Below are 23,790 nucleotides of genomic sequence, written 5' to 3' on the forward strand. Positions count from 1 at the left end.
TCCTTTCATATCCTTCCTTCCTGCCTCCCTCTCTCCCCTCCTTTCATTTCCTTCCTTCCTCCCTCCCCTCTTTCCTTCCCTCCCTTTCCTTCATTCTTTCCTCCATCCATTTCCTTCCTTCCTCCATCCATTCCCTCCCCTTTTCTTCCTTCCCTTCTCTTCCCTTCCTTCCTTTTTTTATTTATTCCCTTTTCTTTCTTGCTTCCTCCATCCCCTCTTTCCTTCCTTCCCTCCCCTTCATTCATCCCTTCCTTCCATTCCTTCTTTCGTCCATCCATTCCCTCCCTCTCTCCCTCCCTCCCTTTTCTTCCTTCCTCCATCTCCTCCCTTCATTCTGTCCTCCCTCCCTCCCCTCCTTTAATTTCCTTCCTCCCTCCCTCCCTTCCTTCCTTCCTTCCTTCCTTCCTTCCCTCCCCCTCCTTCATTCCTTCCTTCCTCCATCCATTCCCTCCCTCCTTTTTCTTCCTTCCTTACTCCCCTCCTTCCCTCCCCTTCCTTCATTCCTTCCTCCATCCATTTTCTTTCCTTTCTTCCTCCATCCATTCCCTCCCTCCCTCTTATTCTTTCCCTTCCTTCCTCCATCCCTTCCCTTCATTCTTTCCTCCCACTCCTCCTTCCTTCCTTCCTTCCCTCCCCTTTCTTCCTCCAACCATTTCCTCCCTCCCTTTTCTTTCTTCCTTCCCTCCATCCATTCCCTTCCTTCCGATATAAGAGGGTACAGGTTCTGTTTATTCATCCCAGTCTAATGAGAGCCCAACATATACTTGTGCTCCCTACTGAAACTGTCCACTGCCCCCACAAAATCATTGTGAAAAAAATCATACAGAAATATATTGTAAAAAATAATTACAGAATTAGATAATAAAAATTGAAAAAATTTGACACCCACGCCATTGCTCTACTGACACCATCCACTGACCACCCAAAAGCATTTTGAAAAAAAAATGATAAAAATAATAAAACATTAATTTGTAAAAATATACAATTGTAAAAAAAAATAATAGTAATAATAATAAAAATGAAGTAGTAATGACACGACCTACTGACACCATCCTACACATACTACCCAAGCCATACACTCCACACTCCTCTCCCTGTACATACTACCCACTGTCATACACTCCACACTGTACATTCCCTATTTAATATTACCTCATTCTGCACTATATAAGTCATCTCAGACACTATTTAACCACACCCCTTTTAAGCCATGCCCATGGGCGGACTGAAAACTCATGGGGCCCCCGGGCAATAGGGGATCATGGGGCCCCTGTGTCCTTGCCCAAACTCAAAAAAGCCTATGAAAAAGGTACCAGGGGCATCTCATGGGGCCCCCTACTGAACCCGGGCCCTCGGGCTGTGCCTAAGTTTCCAAATGGTCAGTCCGCCCCTGGCCATGCCCAATTTTTAGCACAATTTAAAACACACCCCTCCTCTCTCATCCCTTCCTCTCTCACTCCTCCTCTCTCTCTCTCTCTCACACCCCTCCTCTTTTTCACCCTCTCACTCCCCTCTCTCTTTCACTTGCCCCACATGGCAGCCATCTTTAAACCTGAAAGTGGCCAGTGGCTTCTACGGAAAGAATTCAATTTCTTGTGTTTATGTGATTTTAATAAGATTTGTTGAATAAAATTTGTATGATTTTTATAATTTGTGTACTGATATATGTGCCTTAAAGGTTCCAATCCAAACCTATTTTGTTAAATGCTTCTATTTGGGCACTTGGTATGGTTTATTTTGAACGTCAAAATACTCAATACTATTGAGCTTCATGTTATGCCTCATGGACAGGAGATGCAAGGAAGTCTCACTAATTGGACACAGCAAATAATAAATTGGATGGGTTTTTAATGCTTCCCTTCTCTATACAAAACTAAAAATACACTTTATCTCTAATAGTTTCCCTTCACTTTACCTATGTTATACAGTATATACCCTTCTATGTACCTCACATTAGTGATTAACCTGAACTGAGTACTACAGCACACATTTGGGAATGCTCTAGTCATCCTGTTAGCTGCACCATACTGTGCTTACACAGGCTATTCTCCATGGATCCCAATTCAGGATTCATCTACTTGTAAGTCTGCATGAAGACAGCTTCTTCAATAGGGCCTAGAGGGAAAAGACTAAGGAAGCTCAGCTAAATTCAGTCAAGTCATGTCAGAAAAGGACAGAAATGCCACACAGCTCAATGGTTTGTAGGAGAGAGTATACATGCATTGTTTGAATGCTTTTTCTTATCAGTTTAGTTCACTATTCAGAAGGATAAACTCATGCCTACTTCCAACAAAGCATTGGAATATTAAAGGCTTACATGTATTGCACCCCGCCTACCCACCCACCCGTGTCATTATCTAAAAAATACATACTACAGTATACATTTTGGGGTGTGCTAAAAACCATGCTTTGCTTTCAAACTGGTAGACTGGTATAATATCTATGTTAATACATTTAAAAGTATTTTCTACTTTCAGGAATAAAATGGATGAGCCAATAATATAAATAGTAATTAATAAGAGCACAGAAAACATTTTTCCTAAGACTCTCCCTAATGATTTTTTAGGTACTACAAATATTATCACATTATAAAAAAAAAGAATAAACTATACCTGGAGATAAGGAATTACTTTGCAGAGTGGTTTTCCAAAAAACCAAGTTTCAGTTATGTCAACTACCAAAGTTGCTGGAAGACAAGTGATAGTGACAAGAACGTCTGCAAGAGACAAGTTGACTATAAAATAGTTGGTGACTGTCCTCATGTGATGATTCTTCCACACTGCAACACAAACTAACATTGTATATATGTGTTAAAATATATTAGGAATATGTAAGTAACATTAATTTTTATGGAAATATATCACAATCTAATGAAACATTAAACACATAGCATATCATTTATAAAGATTTTCTTTGCTTGCTTAAAGCTAAATATTTGCTTCTGTAATATTTGCTTAATGAGAGAACATCAAGGGTTTTATAAATTACCACTTCCTGCCCAGCCACTATATATAATGTAAATGACAGGGCCAGAGCTTTCTTGTTCCAGGAGGACATACCCGTACATCCTCCTCTTCTTGCCACTCGTACTCGACTCTGGGGCCATGCATTAGGGAGATCTGTGATCGCTGTGTCCACTGGGCATAGCGGATCACAGATCAGAGTATAAGGCTAATTTCATTAGTCCTGTACCATGTGATTGGTGTTACCCATCACAGCTATCACACATGTAAACACAGGCTGCGATGCTGTGAGAGGGGAAAGCACGCGTAGTACAGTGCTGAGCACTGTAATACACATTGAAAGTGTAAAACAAATAAACAAATAAAGAAAAAAATGCACCTGTCATAGATCATTAACACTAGTGCAGTGGTTAGTAATCAGAAACACAGTATACCATCTCAGCATACAGTGTCTCTGATCATCCATCAGAGCAGTACACTGTCACCATAGTGACAGTGTGCTGTTCTGATGACAGTCATCTTTTTTTTCTTTTTTTAAATGTAAAAAATAAAATTAATAATAATCAAAAGTGTAAAAAATAATAATTACGGCTTCATCACACTTGCAGTGCAAAAAGTCTGCATTCAGATTTCTCTTTAGAGAGCATTAAACAGTTGCACCACAACCACATGTGTTGTACTTGGTTGCTGGGCAGTTACAAAGAGGCCTCACTCACTTGAATGGGCTGCGCTCAGCATGCAGTAGTGCCCATTAAGCATGAAAGGGGGTATAATTTCTACTGTGTACACCCCTAGCCACTGCTTTCCTAACTAATGGGGGAGCCATTGAGGGATGGTAAAAATGCAGCTCAACCATGGGGTTTTACAACCCCCCAACCACAAGGGTAATTGAGCCCTTGCTCACTCACCATGCCAGTGCAGTCAATCACAGAGTCCCTGAATGCCACCACACCAGTCCCATTTTCACCACATGGGGATGCACAAGTGTTCTGTGCAATCCTATGCTGGCAGGCCCATTTATATCTATAGGGACACAGTGTCTGCAGGGGCACAGCTGCTGCTCCCAGTGGGCAGTATACCGTGTCCAGGGGGGAGCAGTGTGCAGTATACAGCAGTGATCAGTATACAGGGAGGGAGTAATATATGGGGGGAAGTGGGCGGTACACAGTGGGGGGAGCAGTGAGCAGTATACGTGAGGAGGAGCAGTGAGCAGTATACAGGGGGGAGCAGTATACAGTGAGGGGAGAGCAGTGAGCAGCATACAGTTGGGGGAGCAGTGAGCAGTATACAGGGGGATAAGTATACAGGGGGGGCAGTGGGCAGTATACAATGAGGGGGAAGAAGTGAGCAGTATAGGGGGGATCAGTGAGCAGTATACAGTAGCAGTATAAATAAAGTGAATAGTATAAACCTGTCAATTTTTCTCTTGCCACCTCTAAATGCCTGCAGGAGGGAGAGGAGCAGTGGGCATTCAGTGGCGGCAGGAGAGAAATGGATCGGTTCCTCTATGTGCTGCCCAGTCTCCTCTCCTATCCAGGCAGCCCCAGCCCACCGAGTAAATACCCGGTGTGCCCTATGGCCGGTCACGGCCTAGTAGTGTCTGTGCAGTTGCTGTATTCCAATAGACATAAATGGAAATGCCGGTATGGGGATCTACAGAACACCTGAAACAAAAAAATTCATCTTTAAATCTCAACAGGCCTCTAAAATACCTTTAGGCATTTTCTCTCGAAAATGTGGTCAATTTATGGGTTTTTCTGTTGTTCTGGTGCTTCAGGACCTCCAAAAATATGATAGTCAGGAAATTAGATATATAATTTATGCCCTAGAACATCTGAAGGTACTCCTTAGATTTTGGGTCCATTTATGTGGTTAGGCTGTAAAGTCCCATACTTAGGAGGCATACAGTAGTTCAATGTGTTTTGGGGTGTAATTCTAAGTATTCACTGCTGTGTTTTAGAAGTATTTTATTAATTGACAATCTGTGTAAAAAATACATTTTTATTTTCTTTCCGAATCCTTTAAAAATATGTGACAAAAAATGACATTTTCAAAAAACTCATTATGCCTCTAAGAAAATGCCTTGAGGAATTTTCACGCACAACCATTTCTAGGTTTTACAGAGAATGGTCTGAAAAAGAGAAAATATCCAGTGAGTGTCAGCTGTGTGGACAAAAATGCCTTATTGATGTCAGTGCTCAGAGGAGAATGGGCAGACTGGTTTGAGATGATAGAAAGTCAACAATAACTCATGTCAATATGGACCAAAATCTCTGAAGAATGTTTACAACACCATGTGAAATCTATGACACAAAGAATTAAGGCAATTCTGAAGGCAAAAGGGGGTCCAACCCGGTACTAGCAAGGTGTACCTAATAAAGCGGCCAGTGAGTGTAAATACAACCAAAAGAAAGCTCTGTCCATTTAAAAAAATATAGAACGTACATATATAGAATTCATTTGAGTACAGTGTTGCATGACTGAGAATATGCTGAACTCTGAAAAAAGTGTACACAAAAGTGTACTGAAAAATGAAATAGCCCTGCAGACCAGAAGGAAATGTAAAATCATCTTATAAAGTGTAAAACAAAACTATGTTGACAGTTATATGTTTAAAAATAATATACAGCATTGTAGATTATGTAGAATAAGACGAAAATACACAATACTGAAAAAAACAAGAATCTGATGACGTGCGCAGAAATGGCAGAGTATGCTTCTCTGTTTATCAATAATTAATTTGTTTACTCTTTTGGATAAAATTGCTTAAATGTGAACTCCAGGTAAACAGATAAATATACGGATGATATATATGTATATATATATATATATATGGGAGTTTTTTTGAACCTGCTAAAGGATATTTATAACTATTCAGTCAATTACAACGCTCTGCTCCACAGCACAGCCCTGTCTAGCAGGGCCAATGACTGCAGTGTGAAAAAAGAAACAGCACATTGATGAGCTTGTCTGTCTGTTAGGGCTCATGTACACTGCAGCTGATAAACTACCGTTCAGGAGCTTTTCTGCATTTTTTTCAGCAGCCCCTGAACTCTCCCTAATGTTTTCCTATGTGTCCATGTACACATAGTCGTTTACAGTCATTTACAGGCAGTTGAGTTTACAGTTGTTGTTTTTTAGCGCAGCAAAATTGCGTTCAGGAGTAGATTTTATTGGCGCTACAAACGCCAAAAGCTTGTAAATGCGGTTAGCCGCATTTATAGGCATTTGCATTTAGAAGCATTTTGGCATTTTTTGACTGGTCCATATCCAAGGCACAATTCACTAAGCGGTATCTTACCACATCCGAGTATGCGGTAGGATACAGCATAATATTTTAAAAAAAAACCCATTTGAATCCACTAAAACAAATCTACTAAAATACTGAATTATTTTATCAAGTCATGCCGTATTTTAGTACTGAAAAGCATGCATTAATGTTTCAGCTGTCAGCGGGGTTCCCATTTTAAAAAACGGTGTGGGGTTCCCCCCCCCCCATCAATACCAAGCCCTTCGGGTCTGGTATGGATTTTGAGGGGAACTTCCACACCAAAATTGAAAAATAAATGGCGTGGGGGTCCCCCCCAAAATCCATACCAGATATCCGAGCATGCAGCCTGGCAGGTCAGGAAAGAAGGAAAGAAGGAAAATAAAAGAATGTCCCTCAAAGTAGATCCAACGTCAATCACGATGCCTGCCGCTCCGGAAAAAAAAAAAAAGGCTCCACTCCTGACACTGGTCCCTGGCCGTGTGCCCCTTAGCTGGTATGACAGTTCTTAAATATATAAGGGGTGGGGCCACCCAGTGACATCACTCGTGTGACCCCACCCCCATGTGACATCATCGACCGGGGCATGCTGTTCACTGACATCACACGGGAGCGGGGTCACATACGTGTTGGCCCCACCCCTTACATATTTAAGAACTGTCCAACCAGCTCAGAGGCACACAGCCGGAGGCCAGCGTTGGGAGCGGTGCCTTTTTTTTCCGGAGCGGTGGCGGTGGGCATCATGACTTACGTTGGATCGGCTTCGGGGGACATTCTTTTATTTTCCTTTTTTTAATAAAGGACTTGTCAAAGAATGTCTTCTGTCTTTTTTCACACTACAGCTCACTCCCCCCATTCCTTACCTGCTGGGCTGCATGCTCGGATAAGGGTCTGGTATGGATTTTTGGGGGGAACCCCACGCCATATTTTTTTTTTACATTTTGGCTTCCCCTCAAAATCCATACCAGACCTGAAGGGCTTAGTATGGATGGGAGGGGGGGACCCCATGCCGTTTTTTAATTGCTGGTAATTCTTTCTTTTACATTCAGCTGTCAGTGGGGAATCCCGCTGACTAGAGATGAGCGAATCGAACATGGCGAAGTGGAATTCGTTTCGAATATTGGGAAATATTCGATTTGCGCCGAATCCGAAAATTAGCCAACTTCGGATGCACGAATCGAATTTTCCCAAAAATGGCGGCGACATGTGTGGTGACGGAGCGGGGATCTCTGGGAAGGCACGCAGACAAGGCGCGCTGACCCATAATGCATTCATTCATGACATGTGATCGCATTAGCCAATCAGCAGCCAGCCAGCCAGCACTGTGTAATGGTGGAGCTATAAATTGCGGCCATCTTACAATTCTCCATTAGCCTGCGGTCATTCAAGAGAGACAGACCTGTCTGTATTAGGGACAGAGTTAGGGCCAGAGAGACTTTAGGGCCACAGAATCGTTACTTAGGGACACAGAATCGTTACTTAGGGACACAGAATCGTTACTCAGGGACACAGAATTGTTAATCAGGGACACAGAATTGTTAGGAAGAACAAAAAAGAAAAAAGAAGCGCACCAACCTTGCGCATTACCTCAGTAACCAAAATTTATTAAATAAAAGAATGGTACTCACAAACAGCGAATAAAAACAGGCATGTCAGTCCTCAAAGGGACTTTAAAGGCAAGATGCAAATGCGAATCCCATCATGGAGGAAGCCACTCAGTACAGCTGACGCGTTTCGAAGGACAATCCTTCTTCCTCAGAGCTTTTGGTACACAGAATTGTTACTCAGGGACAGACACAGAATTGTTACTGAGGGACACAGAATTGTTACTGAGGGACACAGAATTGTTACTCAGGGACACAGAATTGTTACTCAGGGACACAGAATTGTTACTCAGGGACAGACACAGAATTGTTACTGAGGGACACAGAATTGTTACTCAGGGACACAGAATTGTTACTCAGGGACACAGAATTGTTACTCAGGGACAGACACAGAATTGTTACTGAGGGACACAGAATTGTTACTGAGGGACACAGAATTGTTACTGAGGGACACAGAATTGTTACTCGGGGACACAGAATTGTTACTCGGGGACACAGAATTGTTACTCAGGGACACAGAATTGTTACTCAGGGACACAGAATTGTTACTCAGGGACAGACACAGAATTGTTACTGAGGGACACAGAATTGTTACTGAGGGACACAGAATTGTTACTCAGGGACACAGAATTGTTACTCAGGGACACAGAATTGTTACTCAGGGACAGACACAGAATTGTTACTGAGGGACACAGAATTGTTACTGAGGGACACAGAATTGTTACTCAGGGACAGACACAGAATTGTTACTGAGGGACACAGAATTGTTACTGAGGGACACAGAATTGTTACTCAGGGACACAGAATTGTTACTCAGGGACACAGAATTGTTACTGAGGGACACAGAATTGTTACTGAGGGACACAGAATTGTTACTGAGGGACACAGAATTGTTACTCAGGGACACAGAATTGTTAATCAGGGACAGACACAGAATTGTTACTGAGGGACACAGAATTGTTACTCAGGGACACAGAATTGTTACTGAGGGACACAGAATTGTTACTCAGGGACAGACACAGAATTGTCACTGAGGGACACAGAATTGTTACTCAGGGACACAGAATTGTTACTCAGGGACACAGAATTGTTACTCAGGGACACAGAATTGTTACTGAGGGACACAGAATCGTTACTGAGGGACACAGAATTGTTACTCAGGGACACAGAATTGTTACTCAGCGACACAGAATCGTTGAATTAAAGAGTATGTCAGACAACACGCAGAGGAGTGGCAGAGGAGGCAATGTTTCAGGAGCGAGCAGACGTGGCAGCAGAGGAAGGGGTCGAGGCAGCACTAGTCGCAGCCAGAGGCCAGTGCTCCCCGGTGTCATCCAGCGGTCCTGTCTCCACCGACAACCCTGCCGTCATCGATTGGTTGGCTCGGTCGTCTTCCTCTTCCCAGGTCACCTCTGACACCTACAGCCAACGGTCGGTGGGTACGTCAGACACAACCGTTAGTTGGCATGGCCCGGGAGCAAGCCCACTGAAATCACGTGTCCTCTACCTGCCCCTGTCCTTTGGTGTTCCCTCACCAAGCGAAGTATCGCATGCTGTGGGCTCAGCCCCACTGTACAGTGAGGAAGAGCTAACAGAGGGCGGTCAGGAACGGGGGGAGACATCCGCCTCTTCAGCAGCCAGGCGAAGAAGTACTGGCGAGGAGAGTGGCTCGGTAGCCGGTCTAGAGACAGGTCTGTCTCCTGACCCACACGCAGCCGAGGGGGCTAGTAGTGAGGCGGAGACCCTAATTGATGATGATGAGGCTGATCGCACTTGGCAGCCTCGTCGTCATCAGGCTATTGCTTCCGCATCATCAGGAGAAGAGGGTGGCAGCTTGGCAGCGAGCAAAACAGTCGGTGGGTTGCCCAGGAGGCAGCAGGGTCGCAGCAGTGTCAGTGGAGGCAAACGGCCACGGAGTAGAGCACCAGCTCCACTGCAGCCTACCACCACGGCCAGTAGTGGTGCCGGTGTGCACGGAGGAAGTAGCAGTCAGCCAGTGAGGAGTAGCGGGGGCAAAGTTTCCTACTCGGCGGTGTGGCAATTTTTCGTCAAGCCGCCCGAGGAAGTAAACGTAGCCGTATGTCGACTATGTGGCCAGAAAGTCAAGCGTGGCCAGGGGGCCCATGTTGGGACTACAGCGTTGTGTCAGCATATGCAGCGTCGCCATTCGGTGGCCTGGGAAAACCGTGATAAAGATACGGCGGTTCTGCCTGCCCCAGCCCCCGCTCCATCACCCGCTCCGTTACTTGCTCCGTCACCTGACGTCAATCGCCCTCTATCAGCCAGTCAAGGCTCCAACACCTCTGCTGAGGGGAGTTGTCGCTCGTTGGCATCTTCCGCTCGTTCAGATGCTCCTTCTCCTGCTACTCCTCTTCACGGATTCCGTCAGCAGTCTTTCTTGGAATCCGTTTCCAAGAGACAACAGTTTGCGAGCACGCACCCGACGGTGCAAAAGCTGAACGTCCTCCTGTCCAAGTTGCTGGTGCTGCAGTCCCTCCCTTTCCAAGTGGTGGACTTTCCGAGAAATGATGGCTTGTGCCGCGCCGCGGTGGAGAGTGCCAAGCCGTCATTTCTTCGCCAAAAAGGCAGTGCCAGCCCTGCATTCACATGTAGAAGAGATGGTGGGCCAGTCTTTGAGCATGTCGGTCTCTGCCAAAGTGCACGGCAGCGCCGACGTGTGGAGCTGTAACTACGGTCAGGGACAGTACATGTCATTTACGGCCCACTGGGTGAACGTGGTGCCGGCACAGCCGCACCAGCAACTTGGACAGGTCACGCCGCTTTTGCCTCCACGTTTGCACGTCCTTGGTCCAGAAAAGATGTCTGCCTCTACCACCTCTTCTTCCGCCGTGTCCTCAGCCGCCACCCCCGTGCCAAGTCCCATTACCCGACCGGCATATCACATGTGCAGGGCGCAACGGTGTCACGCTGTGCTGCACCTGGTATGCCTTGGCGAACGTAGTCACACAGGGGAGGAACTTCTGAGTGTAATGAACAGAGAAATCGACAGATGGCTGTCTCCGCGCAAACTGAAAATCGGAACCATGTTGACCGACAACGGAAAGAACATGGTGTCTGCTCTGCGTCAAGGAAGGTTGTGCCATGCGCCATGCATGGCTCACGTGTTCAATATGGTTGTCAAGCGGTTCCTAAAATCCACCATCCCACTGCAAGACATCCTTAAAATGTCACGTAAACTTTGCATGCATTTCAGCCATTTCTACACCGCAAAGCACACCCTCCTTGAGCTGCAGCGGCAGAACGGAATTGCACAGCATCGCCTGATCTGCGACGTTGCAACAAGGTGGAATTCAACCCTACATATGTTAGACCGCCTTTACGAACAGCGAAAGGCCATCACCGATTTCCTGATGTTACAAGCGGATAAAGGTACTCCCCTGTGTAACTTAGATGTCAGCCATTGGCAGCTCATGCGTGACACCTGCCGCTTGCTCAGGCCCTTTGAGGAGGCCACGCTATTCGTGAGTCGGCAGGACTATGGGATGAACGACGTCATTCCTCTGTTGCACGTCCTGGAACAAATGCTGTTAACAATGGCTGGTCAGGGTGCGGTAGACGTGGCGCACAGATCTCAACGCCACATGACCCCTGTGGGGGCAGGACAGGAAGAAGAGGAGGAGGTAGAGGAGGACATTGGTGCTCAGGAATTATTGAGTGAAATGGGTGGTTTTTCCACTCAGCGGACAGGAGTGGAGGAGCAGGAGCATCTGGTAGAGGAGGAGGAGGAGACAGAGGACCCAGACGCACCGTGGCAGTATGCTGTGGAGATGGAGGCAGGGAGTCCCTCGCATTCTTTGGCACAAATGGCCCATAGCATGCTCGGTTGCTTGCGTAGTGACAGCCGAATAATAACCATCAGACAGAGGGATGACTTTTGGCTGTCCACCTTGTTGGACCCTCGCTACCGTTCAAAAATGGTGGCCTTTTTCACACCTGCTGAGGGGGAGGCCAAAATAACGTACTATAAAAACCACCTATGTAGTCAGTTGGTCTCTGCCTTTCTGCGCCAACGTCCATCCTCAGACACTGTGGGCCCTGTGCGCTCGCGTTCCGCTTCAATTTAAGCTGCTTACGCTTCGCCACTCTGCCATGGGCCCCTGTACCGCCTTCTCTTGCTGCTGCCAGGTCCAGAGTGTGTCATGGGTCCCTGTATGGCCTCCCATTGCTGCTGTCTCCATCGCCACACTCTGCCATGTGCCACTTTCAGGTCTCCTCACACTGCTGGTGGGTTCCATTTTGTCATAGGGTGCTGGCAGATTACGGGCCTCCCATTGCTGCTGCCAGGCCTGTAATTTGCCATGGGCCCCCGTACCGACTCCTCATGCTGCTGCCAGGTCCAGAGTGTGTCATGGGTCCCTGTACGGCCTCCCATTGCTGCTGTCTCCATCGCCACACTCTGCCATGTGCCACTTTCAGGTCTCCTCACACTGCTGGTGGGTTCCATTTTGTCATAGGGTGCTGGCAGATTACGGGCCTCCCATTGCTGCTGCCAGGCCCGTAATCTGCCATGGGCCCCTGTACCGCCTCCTCATGCTGCTGCCAGGCCCGTAATCTGTCATGGGTCCCTGTACGGCCTCCCATTGCTGCTGTCTCCATCGCCACACTCTGCCATGTGCCACTTTCAGGTCTCCTCACACTGCTGGTGGGTTCCATTTTGTCAAAGGGTGCTGGCAGATTACGGGCCTCCCATTGCTGCTGCCAGGCCCGTAATCTGCCATGGGCCCCTGTACCACCTCCTCATGCTGCTGCCAGGCCCGTAATCTGTCATGGGTCCCTGTACAGCCTCCTATTGCTGCTGTCTCCATCGCCACACTATGCCATGTGCCACTTTCAGGTCTCCTCACACTGCTGGTGGGTTCCATTTTGTCAAAGGGTGCTGGCAGATTACGGGCCTCCCATTGCTGCTGCCAGGCCCGTAATCTGCCATGGGCCCCTGTACCACCTCCTCATGCTGCTGCCAGGCCTGTAATCTGTCATGGGTCCCTGTACAGCCTCCTATTGCTGCTGTCTCCATCGCCACACTCTGCCATGTGCCACTTTCAGGTCTCCTCACACTGCTGGTGGGTTCCATTTTGTCATAGGGTGCTGGCAGATTACGGGCCTCCCATTGCTGCTGCCAGGTCCGTAATCTGCCATGGGCCCCCGTACCGCCTCCTCATGCTGCTGCCAGGTCCAGAGTGTCTCATGGGTCCCTGTACAGCCTCCCATTGCTGCTGTCTCCATCGCCACACTGTGCCATGTGCCACTTTCAGGTCTCCTCACACTGCTGGTGGGTTCCATTTTGTCAAAGGGTGCTGGCAGATTACGGGCCTCCCATTGCTGCTGCCAGGCCCGTAATCTGTCATGGGCCCCTGTACCGCCTCCTCATGCTGATGCCAGGCCCGTAATCTGTCATGGGTCCCTGTACGGCCTCCCATTGCTGCTGTCTCCATCGCCACACTCTGCCATGTGCCACTTTCAGGTCTCCTCACACTGCTGGTGGGTTCCATTTTGTCAAAGGGTGCTGGCAGATTACGGGCCTCCCATTGCTGCTGCCAGGCCCGTAATCTGTCATGGGCCCCTGTACCGCCTCCTCATGCTGCTGCCAGGCCCGTAATCTGTCATGGGTCCCTGTACGGCCTCCCATTGCTGCTGTCTCCATCGCCACACTCTGCCATGTGCCACTTTCAGGTCTCCTCACACTGCTGGTGGGTTCCATTTTGTCATAGGGTGCTGGCAGATTACGGGCCTCCCATTGCTGCTGCCAGGCCCGTAATCTGCCATGGGCCCCTGTACCGCCTCCTCATGCTGCTGCCAGGCCCGTAATCTGTCATGGGTCCCTGTACGGCCTCCCATTGCTGCTGTCTCCATCGCCACACTCTGCCATGTGCCACTTTCAGGTCTCCTCACACTGCTGGTGGGTTCCATTTTGTCATAGGGTGCTGGCAGATTACGGGCCTCCCATTGCTGCTGCCAGGCCCGTAATCTGCCATGGGCCCCTGTACCACCTCTTCATGCTGCTGCCAGGCCCGTAATCTGTCATGGGTCCCTCTACGGCCTCCCATTGCTGCTGTCTCCATCGCCACACTCTGCCATGTGCCACTTTCAGGTCTCCTCACACTGCTGGTGGGTTCCATTTTGTCATAGGGTGCTGGCTTCCCATTGCTGCTGCCAGGCCCGTAATCTGCCATGGGCCCCTGTACCGCCTCCTCATGCTGCTGCCAGGCCCGTAATCTGTCATGGGTCCCTGTACGGCCTCCCATTGCTGCTGTCTCCATCGCCACACTCTGCCATGTGCCACCTTCAGGTCTCCTCACACTGCTGGTGGGTTCCATTTTGTCATAGGGTGCTGGCAGATTACGAGCCTCCCATTGCTGCTGCCAGGCCCGTAATCTGCCATGGGCCCCTGTACCGCCTCCTCATGCTGCTGCCAGGCCCGTAATCTGTCATGGGTCCCTGTACGGCCTCCCATTGCTGCTGTCTCCATCGCCACACTCTGCCATGTGCCACTTTCAGGTCTCCTCACACTGCTGGTGGGTTCCATTTTGTCATAGGGTGCTGGCAGATTACGGGCCTCCCATTGCTGCTGCCAGGCCCGTAATCTGCCATGGGCCCCTGTACCGCCTCCTCATGCTGCTGCCAGGCCCGTAATCTGTCATGGGTCCCTGTACGGCCTCCCATTGCTGCTGTCTCCATCGCCACACTGTGCCATGTGCCACTTTCAGGTCTCCTCACACTGCTGGTGGGTTCCATTTTGTCATAGGGTGCTGGCAGATTATGGGCCTCCCATTGCTGCTGCCAGGCCCGTAATCTGCCATGGGCCCCCGTACCGCCTCCTCATGCTGCTGCCAGGTCCAGAGTGTCTCATGGGTCCCTGTACGGCCTCCCATTGCTGCTGTCTCCATCGCCACACTCTGCCATGTGCCACTTTCAGGTCTCCTCACACTGCTGGTGGGTTCCATTTTGTCATAGGGTGCTGGCAGATTACGGGCCTCCCATTGCTGCTGCCAGGCCCGTAATCTGCCATGGGCCCCTGTACCGCCTCCTCATGCTGCTGCCAGGCCCGTAATCTGTCATGGGTCCCTGTACGGCCTCCCATTGCTGCTGTCTCCATCGCCACACTCTGCCATGTGCCACTTTCAGGTCTCCTCACACTGCTGGTGGGTTCCATTTTGTCATAGGGTGCTGGCAGATTACGGGCCTCCCATTGCTGCTGCCAGGCCCGTAATCTGCCATGGGCCCCTGTACCGCCTCCTCATGCTGCTGCCAGGCCCGTAATCTGTCATGGGTCCCTGTACGGCCTCCAATTGCTGCTGTCTCCATCGCCACACTGTGCCATGTGCCACTTTCAGGTCTCCTCTCACTGCTGGTGGGTTCCATTTTGTCATAGGGTGCTGGCAGATTACGGGCCTCCCATTGCTGCTGCCAGGCCCGTAATCTGCCATGGGCCCCTGTACCACCTCCTCATGCTGCTGCCAGGCCCGTAATCTGTCATGGGTCCCTGTACAGCCTCCTATTGCTGCTGTCTCCATCGCCACACTATGCCATGTGCCACTTTCAGGTCTCCTCACACTGCTGGTGGGTTCCATTTTGTCAAAGGGTGCTGGCAGATTACGGGCCTCCCATTGCTGCTGCCAGGCCCGTAATCTGCCATGGGCCCCTGTACCACCTCCTCATGCTGCTGCCAGGCCTGTAATCTGTCATGGGTCCCTGTACAGCCTCCTATTGCTGCTGTCTCCATCGCCACACTCTGCCATGTGCCACTTTCAGGTCTCCTCACACTGCTGGTGGGTTCCATTTTGTCATAGGGTGCTGGCAGATTACGGGCCTCCCATTGCTGCTGCCAGGTCCGTAATCTGCCATGGGCCCCCGTACCGCCTCCTCATGCTGCTGCCAGGTCCAGAGTGTCTCATGGGTCCCTGTACAGCCTCCCATTGCTGCTGTCTCCATCGCCACACTGTGCCATGTGCCACTTTCAGGTCTCCTCACACTGCTGGTGGGTTCCATTTTGTCAAAGGGTGCTGGCAGATTACGGGCCTCCCATTGCTGCTGCCAGGCCCGTAATCTGTCATGGGCCCCTGTACCGCCTCCTCATGCTGATGCCAGGCCCGTAATCTGTCATGGGTCCCTGTACGGCCTCCCATTGCTGCTGTCTCCATCGCCACACTCTGCCATGTGCCACTTTCAGGTCTCCTCACACTGCTGGTGGGTTCCATTTTGTCAAAGGGTGCTGGCAGATTACGGGCCTCCCATTGCTGCTGCCAGGCCCGTAATCTGTCATGGGCCCCTGTACCGCCTCCTCATGCTGCTGCCAGGCCCGTAATCTGTCATGGGTCCCTGTACGGCCTCCCATTGCTGCTGTCTCCATCGCCACACTCTGCCATGTGCCACTTTCAGGTCTCCTCACACTGCTGGTGGGTTCCATTTTGTCATAGGGTGCTGGCAGATTACGGGCCTCCCATTGCTGCTGCCAGGCCCGTAATCTGCCATGGGCCCCTGTACCGCCTCCTCATGCTGCTGCCAGGCCCGTAATCTGTCATGGGTCCCTGTACGGCCTCCCATTGCTGCTGTCTCCATCGCCACACTCTGCCATGTGCCACTTTCAGGTCTCCTCACACTGCTGGTGGGTTCCATTTTGTCATAGGGTGCTGGCAGATTACGGGCCTCCCATTGCTGCTGCCAGGCCCGTAATCTGCCATGGGCCCCTGTACCACCTCTTCATGCTGCTGCCAGGCCCGTAATCTGTCATGGGTCCCTCTACGGCCTCCCATTGCTGCTGTCTCCATCGCCACACTCTGCCATGTGCCACTTTCAGGTCTCCTCACACTGCTGGTGGGTTCCATTTTGTCATAGGGTGCTGGCTTCCCATTGCTGCTGCCAGGCCCGTAATCTGCCATGGGCCCCTGTACCGCCTCCTCATGCTGCTGCCAGGCCCGTAATCTGTCATGGGTCCCTGTACGGCCTCCCATTGCTGCTGTCTCCATCGCCACACTCTGCCATGTGCCACCTTCAGGTCTCCTCACACTGCTGGTGGGTTCCATTTTGTCATAGGGTGCTGGCAGATTACGAGCCTCCCATTGCTGCTGCCAGGCCCGTAATCTGCCATGGGCCCCTGTACCGCCTCCTCATGCTGCTGCCAGGCCCGTAATCTGTCATGGGTCCCTGTACGGCCTCCCATTGCTGCTGTCTCCATCGCCACACTCTGCCATGTGCCACTTTCAGGTCTCCTCACACTGCTGGTGGGTTCCATTTTGTCATAGGGTGCTGGCAGATTACGGGCCTCCCATTGCTGCTGCCAGGCCCGTAATCTGCCATGGGCCCCTGTACCGCCTCCTCATGCTGCTGCCAGGCCCGTAATCTGTCATGGGTCCCTGTACGGCCTCCCATTGCTGCTGTCTCCATCGCCACACTGTGCCATGTGCCACTTTCAGGTCTCCTCACACTGCTGGTGGGTTCCATTTTGTCATAGGGTGCTGGCAGATTATGGGCCTCCCATTGCTGCTGCCAGGCCCGTAATCTGCCATGGGCCCCCGTACCGCCTCCTCATGCTGCTGCCAGGTCCAGAGTGTCTCATGGGTCCCTGTACGGCCTCCCATTGCTGCTGTCTCCATCGCCACACTCTGCCATGTGCCACTTTCAGGTCTCCTCACACTGCTGGTGGGTTCCATTTTGTCATAGGGTGCTGGCAGATTACGGGCCTCCCATTGCTGCTGCCAGGCCCGTAATCTGCCATGGGCCCCTGTACCGCCTCCTCATGCTGCTGCCAGGCCCGTAATCTGTCATGGGTCCCTGTACGGCCTCCCATTGCTGCTGTCTCCATCGCCACACTCTGCCATGTGCCACTTTCAGGTCTCCTCACACTGCTGGTGGGTTCCATTTTGTCATAGGGTGCTGGCAGATTACGGGCCTCCCATTGCTGCTGCCAGGCCCGTAATCTGCCATGGGCCCCTGTACCGCCTCCTCATGCTGCTGCCAGGCCCGTAATCTGTCATGGGTCCCTGTACGGCCTCCAATTGCTGCTGTCTCCATCGCCACACTGTGCCATGTGCCACTTTCAGGTCTCCTCTCACTGCTGGTGGGTTCCATTTTGTCATAGGGTGCTGGCAGATTACGGGCCTCCCATTGCTGCTGCCAGGCCCGTAATCTACCATGGGCCCCTGTACCGCCTCCTCATGCTGCTGCCAGGTCCAGAGTGTCTCATGGGTCCCTGTACGGCCTCCCATTGCTGCTGTCTCCATCACCACACTGTGCCATGTGCCACTTTCAGGTCTCCTCACACTGCTGGTGGGTTCCATTTTGTCATAGGGTGCTGTATGGCCTCCCATTGCTGCTGCCTCCACCGCCACACTGTGGCTCCACACTCTGGTTTTGGCCCCGTGACTGCCCAAATGAGTGAAGTGTGCGGTGATTCTAAGATCGACGGCACTCATCTGCATGTCATACTGACTGACAGTATTATTTCTCTTCCCCAGCAGACTCCAAGGGCATTTAAATTAAAGGTACAGTGTTCTGCACTAATATAAAGGCTCTCTGACGCCTAGAAACACCCTTTTTATAAGTTAAATTCGCAGCGAATATATTCGACTCGAATCGAATTTATTCCATGAATTCGCCGAATCAGCCGAATCAAATTTTTGAATACTTCGCTCATCTCTACCGCTGACTGCTGAAACATTACTGCATGGTTTTCACTACTAAACAACTGCATGACTTGATAAAATAACTTGTGCGATATTTTAGTAGCCTTTTTTTGTGAATGTATTATTTTTCAGTGCATTCCGGGCAATTGGGAGGGTCTCCTGAGGTTATCTTTTAAAAATGCTTCTAAACGCAAACGTGCATAAACGTGGCTAAACGCAGTAGGTAAATGCGGCTAATCTGACGTTGTTAACCTTTGTTTTCTAGCAGTCAGTTTCCAGCAGTCAGAAAAGTTTTTCAAACGCCCTGCGTACATGAGCCCTTAGTTTGCTCTCTTCTCCTAGCAACGTGCTCCTTGAACTAGCTTTTTTATGCTAAATTCTACCCTCCACTCACCCACTATAGGCTCCACTGTACGGACTGTATAGTAGACTGCAAAGGACTGACACAGAGTCTCTTCCAGGTATTTACACTGCTTATATTAAAAATACATTTAATTATGTATTAATGATTACAGAGCTGCATTAATTTGTGTCTTTTATAACTTTAATATAAGCTCACCTTAAGCTCAGTAACTTCAAGAAACAGAGGATTGATTCTTCCTTAACATTCATAGGAGAAGCACTGAAGTTCTTATCTCTCAGCAGCTCAGTTTGCTGGATCCTCCCAGACCACCTGCTCTACAGTATATTTACATTAGAGATTACAAGACATTCAGTATGGAGCAGGGTGAGCTGAACACCCTAAAGCTAAAGGGGTTGATTTACTAAATATGGGTGGGCTGTTCACTTTGCAAAGAAATTTGCCCCAGAGCGTAGTGATTCTTGTGAAGTTTCACTTTGCAAAGAATAGCCAATCACATGCAAGAAAAATACAAAAAATACATTTTTGTTTGCACTTGATTGGATGATGGATGTCAGCAGAGCTTCACCTCATTCACTAAGTTCTGGGGAAATTTCTCTTGCAAAGTGCAATGTCCCTTGTAAAGTCAACATCCTATTTGCCTTTAGTAGATCAACCCCAAACACTTCAACGCTTCTGTTATGGCATTTGCGGATAAATTGCTGCACAGTACCTGCAAATACATAGGTCAGTGAGAACTTATTTTAAAGCTTGTTTACAGTTGGTTAAGAATATAAAAACACCTAAATGTCAATAGCTTAGCCAAAAGTTTACTTTACGCTAGATCTCACTATTTGAATTGATCAATATTATCTTTTTATCTTCTACACGTACTATACATATCTAATTTTGCCAGTGCGAATATTACCTTGTGAATATTAACTCAAGTGTAGTGCTTTTCATCAAGTGCACACATGCCAGGGAAGTACATTTTCAGGGATTTTGTCCCACTTTCAGCATCACCATTAAAGAACATAAAATGTCCAGCCTCCTGGCTATCCAGACTTCATAGTCCCTGAATCTCTCTTCGTACACACTGTTTCAGTCAATTTAAAAAAAATATATATCCACCTAGACTGCACAGGTTCCTGCCTAATTAAACACCATCTTCTATTATCCCTCAGTTGCTGACCTGGTAAGATCTGGACACCTCTTCTTGAGGCCCAGATAGACACTGTCCTAGAATCTCTATCCACACACATTGCTTCTGCATCATCGTGTCTCCAGGTGAAAGGAGACCTTAACTATAGACAGACCCTTGGCCACAAGGGCTTTGCATAGCTGCCAAATCAGGCTGCTGGTCTCCACTAAGATGTGGACAGCTTCATCCCACTCAAAACTCTTTGAATCTCCTGGACTCCAGAACCCAATCCATGGATTGCCCCTTTTCTCCACTCAAAATAGTCATCTTAGAGCCCCTCAACCTGCACCTTTGGTGACCAGCTGCAAAACTGTCACACCAGGTAAATGGTAGCAAGTAAATTGTAAATACACAAGAATTACATTTGATTATTTCTGTAGTAGGCATCCTTTCACTTGTAGTTTTCTACTGACCAATTTATTAGAAAAGCAGTAATTACAGTGAAATGGTATTCAAGGAGTTGAAACATGAATAATAGAAAACATGTGTTGAACTAGAACCTATGTGGCAGTTACCATGCATGCTGATCAAAATTCCTGGCCTCTTGCTGCTGAGGTCCAATGGCCTGAAATTGTAATTTCCCTAAGCCATCCCCAAAAGGTCTGTTGAGTTAGTGAACCTGCCATGTTAAAATGCCATTTAACCAAAAGTTATTTTTAGAAAGTCAAGCTTTCCTATACACAAAAACAACCTTTATTGAATTACCAGGTGGCCATTTGCATCTCATCTTCTCAAAAACGTATAGATATTCTTTGCTGTTGTGAATGAAAAGTCCTCTTATTTGAAAAGCTGTTTTATATAAAAAGGAATTGTTGCTAATCTGGTGGTCTTCTATTAGCAGAAGTCCTAGGAGATGTTCCCATCTCTTGCCTGTGCTCGACAGGAAAATCATTACTTAGAAAAACAGACACGTGGGTGGTGTGCTACTTTGACTGACAACTGTTAGCTGTAAGAATAGAGAAAGATAAAGCTATGAGCAAGCTGTGAATATTTTCATTTATTTTGTACCAACCTAAATTAAATACAGTTATGAGATAAGGTTAATAAGTTCATCACTATGCAGCATTGTGATTTAGTTTTCTTCCCAATGAGTCGTGATAATCTACAAAGCTGTGAGGAACATTGTAGCTTGTAGCTATAGCTACAGTATATATTCAAGGCTACAACAAAATGGTGCCAGTCCAAACACTGTATTGGCATGTAGGTAAACCTTACTTCAGTAAAAACATGCTCTCTCTCTCTCTCTCTCTCTCTCTCTCTCTGTTTATATATATATATATATATATATATATACACAGACAGTATATACACTACTGTATATTGCCAAAAGTATTGGGATGCCTGCCTTTACACGCATATGAACATTAATGGCATCCCAGTCTTAGTCTGTGGGGTTCAATATTGAGTTATCCCACCCTTTGCAGCTTTATCAGCTTCATCTTTTCTGGGAAGGCTGTCCACAAGGTTTAAGAGTGTGTCTATGGGAATATTTGACCATTCTTCCAGAAGCGGATTTGTGAGGTCAGGCACTGATGTTGGACAAGAAGGCCTGGCTCCCAGTCTCTGCTTTAATTCACCCCAAAGGTGTTTTATCGGGTTGAGGTTGGGACTTTGTGCAGGACAGTCAAGTTCCTCCACCCCAAACTCGCTCATCCATGTTTGTATGGACCTTTCTTTGTGCACTGGTGTGCAGTCATGTTGGAACAGGAAGGGACCATCCCCAAACTGTTCCCACAAAGTTGGGAGCATAAAATTGTCCAAAATGTCTTGATATGCTGACACCGTAGGAGTTCCCTTCACTAGAACTAAGGGGCCAAGCCCAACCCCTGAAAAACAACCCCACACCATAATCTGCCCTCCACCAAACTTGACACTTGGCACAATGCAGTCAGGCAAGTTCTGTTCTCATGGCAAAGCCAAACCAAGACACGTCCATCGGCTTGCCAACAGTGAAGAATGATTCATCACTCCACAGAACACATCTCCACTGCTCTACAGTCCATTGGTGGTGTGCTTTACACCACTGCATCCGACGCTCTGCATTGCACTTGGTGATATAAGGCTTGGATGCAGCTGCTCAGCCATGGAAACCCATTCCATGAAGTTCTCTATGCACTGTTGTTGTGCTAATCTTAAGGGCACAAGACATTTGAAGGTCTTTAGCTGTTGACTCTGCAGACAGTTGGTGCCTTCTGCACACTGTGATCTTCAGCATGCGCTGACCCCACTCTGTCATTTTATGTGGCCTACCATGTGGCTGAGTTTCTCTTGTTCTCAGTTGCTTCCACTTTGTTATAATACCACCAACAGTTGACCATTCAATATTTAGTAGCAAAGAAATTTCATGGATGGACTTATTGCACAGGTGGCAAACTATCACGGTACCACGCTTGAATTCACTGAGCTTCTTAGAGCGACCCATTCTTTCACAAATGTTTGTAGAAGCAGTCTGCATGCCTAAGTGCTTGATTTTTTTATACCTGTGGCCATGGAGATGATTGGAACACCTGAATCCAATGGTTTGGAAGGGTGTCCCAATACATTTGGCAGTACAGTGTATATGCATATAAAATGTAACAATGGGAATAGATAATTTTACTAAATTCCTACTAACATTTAGGGCATATTCACTGAAAAGCCATTAAATTGCAGAGCAGATGGAGAAATTCACCAATGCGGCTGCACTGTATTATTGGCTGTGCTAGCGGCAGTATGGTGCACGTTTCAGCGCATCACACAGCTGAGCTCCTGCGTTTCAGCTTGGTGCACTGCAGTATAATGCAGCATGTCAACATTTTACCGCAGCATACAGCAGTGCAGAACTAGACTGTATTTCAGTGTTAATGGGACACATAGGAAACAATTAATTCCTGGGTGTGCCTGCAGTGACAGAAATTTTCAATGTGGTAAAATGTCTGTCACCACAGAAAATGTAATTGGCCCTTTGTTTGATTTGTATGTAGCACTGAGCTGAAGTAAGCCAAGCTGTGTCTATTTGGTAAATTTCCATAGGCGCAGACTGTTATTTTTTTAATTTTCTGCAGAATGTGGTTTAGCATGCTCCACCCGGCTGTGCTTAAACAGTAAACCTTTACAAATGGATACATTTGCTGTGTTTATGGACAGGCAACTTGCCCATTCACACCAGAAGCAATGGGATGCATTTTTGATTGCGCTCCAATTGCACAGACAGTCCAGACTCCAGGTTATCCTATGGGCATTGTTCACACTATTACAGTGCAGTGCAGTGAAAAAAGTACAGAAATCTGCATTTTTCTGCACTGCACATGCACAGAAATGCATGTGCATGCAAAAGCAGAAAAATGCACTGCAATCCAATGCAGTGCACTTAAAAGCCTAAAGAACTAAAAAAAATGACAACTTACGAAAAAATGCACTGCAAATGCATATAATAAAAGAGCTTCAAATGCAATTCTGTGCACATGCAACAATGTTCAGTAAATGCACAGTTTCTGGTGTGAATGGGCCCTAAAATTTACACAAAATAACACTGAACACAGGAAAGTTCAGACCCCGTGCACACTAATATGCAAAAAATAAACAAACTTTATTAGTACCACTGTGAACTGCAGTAATCCACATTCTATTGGTAGAGTTCAGACTGTAACAGTAAAGGATCAGCTCAGAGAAGAATCTAAAAAGTTTACTTAACAATCAGCAAGATACAAAAAATGTTCCACAGAGATAGTGCATAAAAAGTTAGTCAATTGTACTCCTGCTGCTTTAGAACAGACAGAATTCATTATTATTAGG

General features: G+C 48.0%; 1 protein-coding gene across 1 annotated transcript in view; it reads right to left on the minus strand.

The window, feature by feature from the left end:
* Nucleotides 1-23,790, minus strand: part of HCRTR2 (hypocretin receptor 2) — a 104,289-nt gene that overhangs the window by 54,130 nt on the left and 26,369 nt on the right. Inside the window, exon 2 of the mRNA XM_089694113.1 lies at nt 2,613-2,791. Coding sequence (XP_089550239.1) covers nt 2,613-2,791 — 179 coding nt within the window. The remainder of the gene's footprint in view (nt 1-2,612; nt 2,792-23,790) is intronic.

Source organism: Staurois parvus, unplaced genomic scaffold (assembly GCF_062004578.1).
Source record: "Staurois parvus isolate SC_StPar_1 unplaced genomic scaffold, SC_StPar_1.0 ptg000652l, whole genome shotgun sequence".
Classification (NCBI taxonomy): Eukaryota; Metazoa; Chordata; class Amphibia; order Anura; family Ranidae; genus Staurois; species Staurois parvus.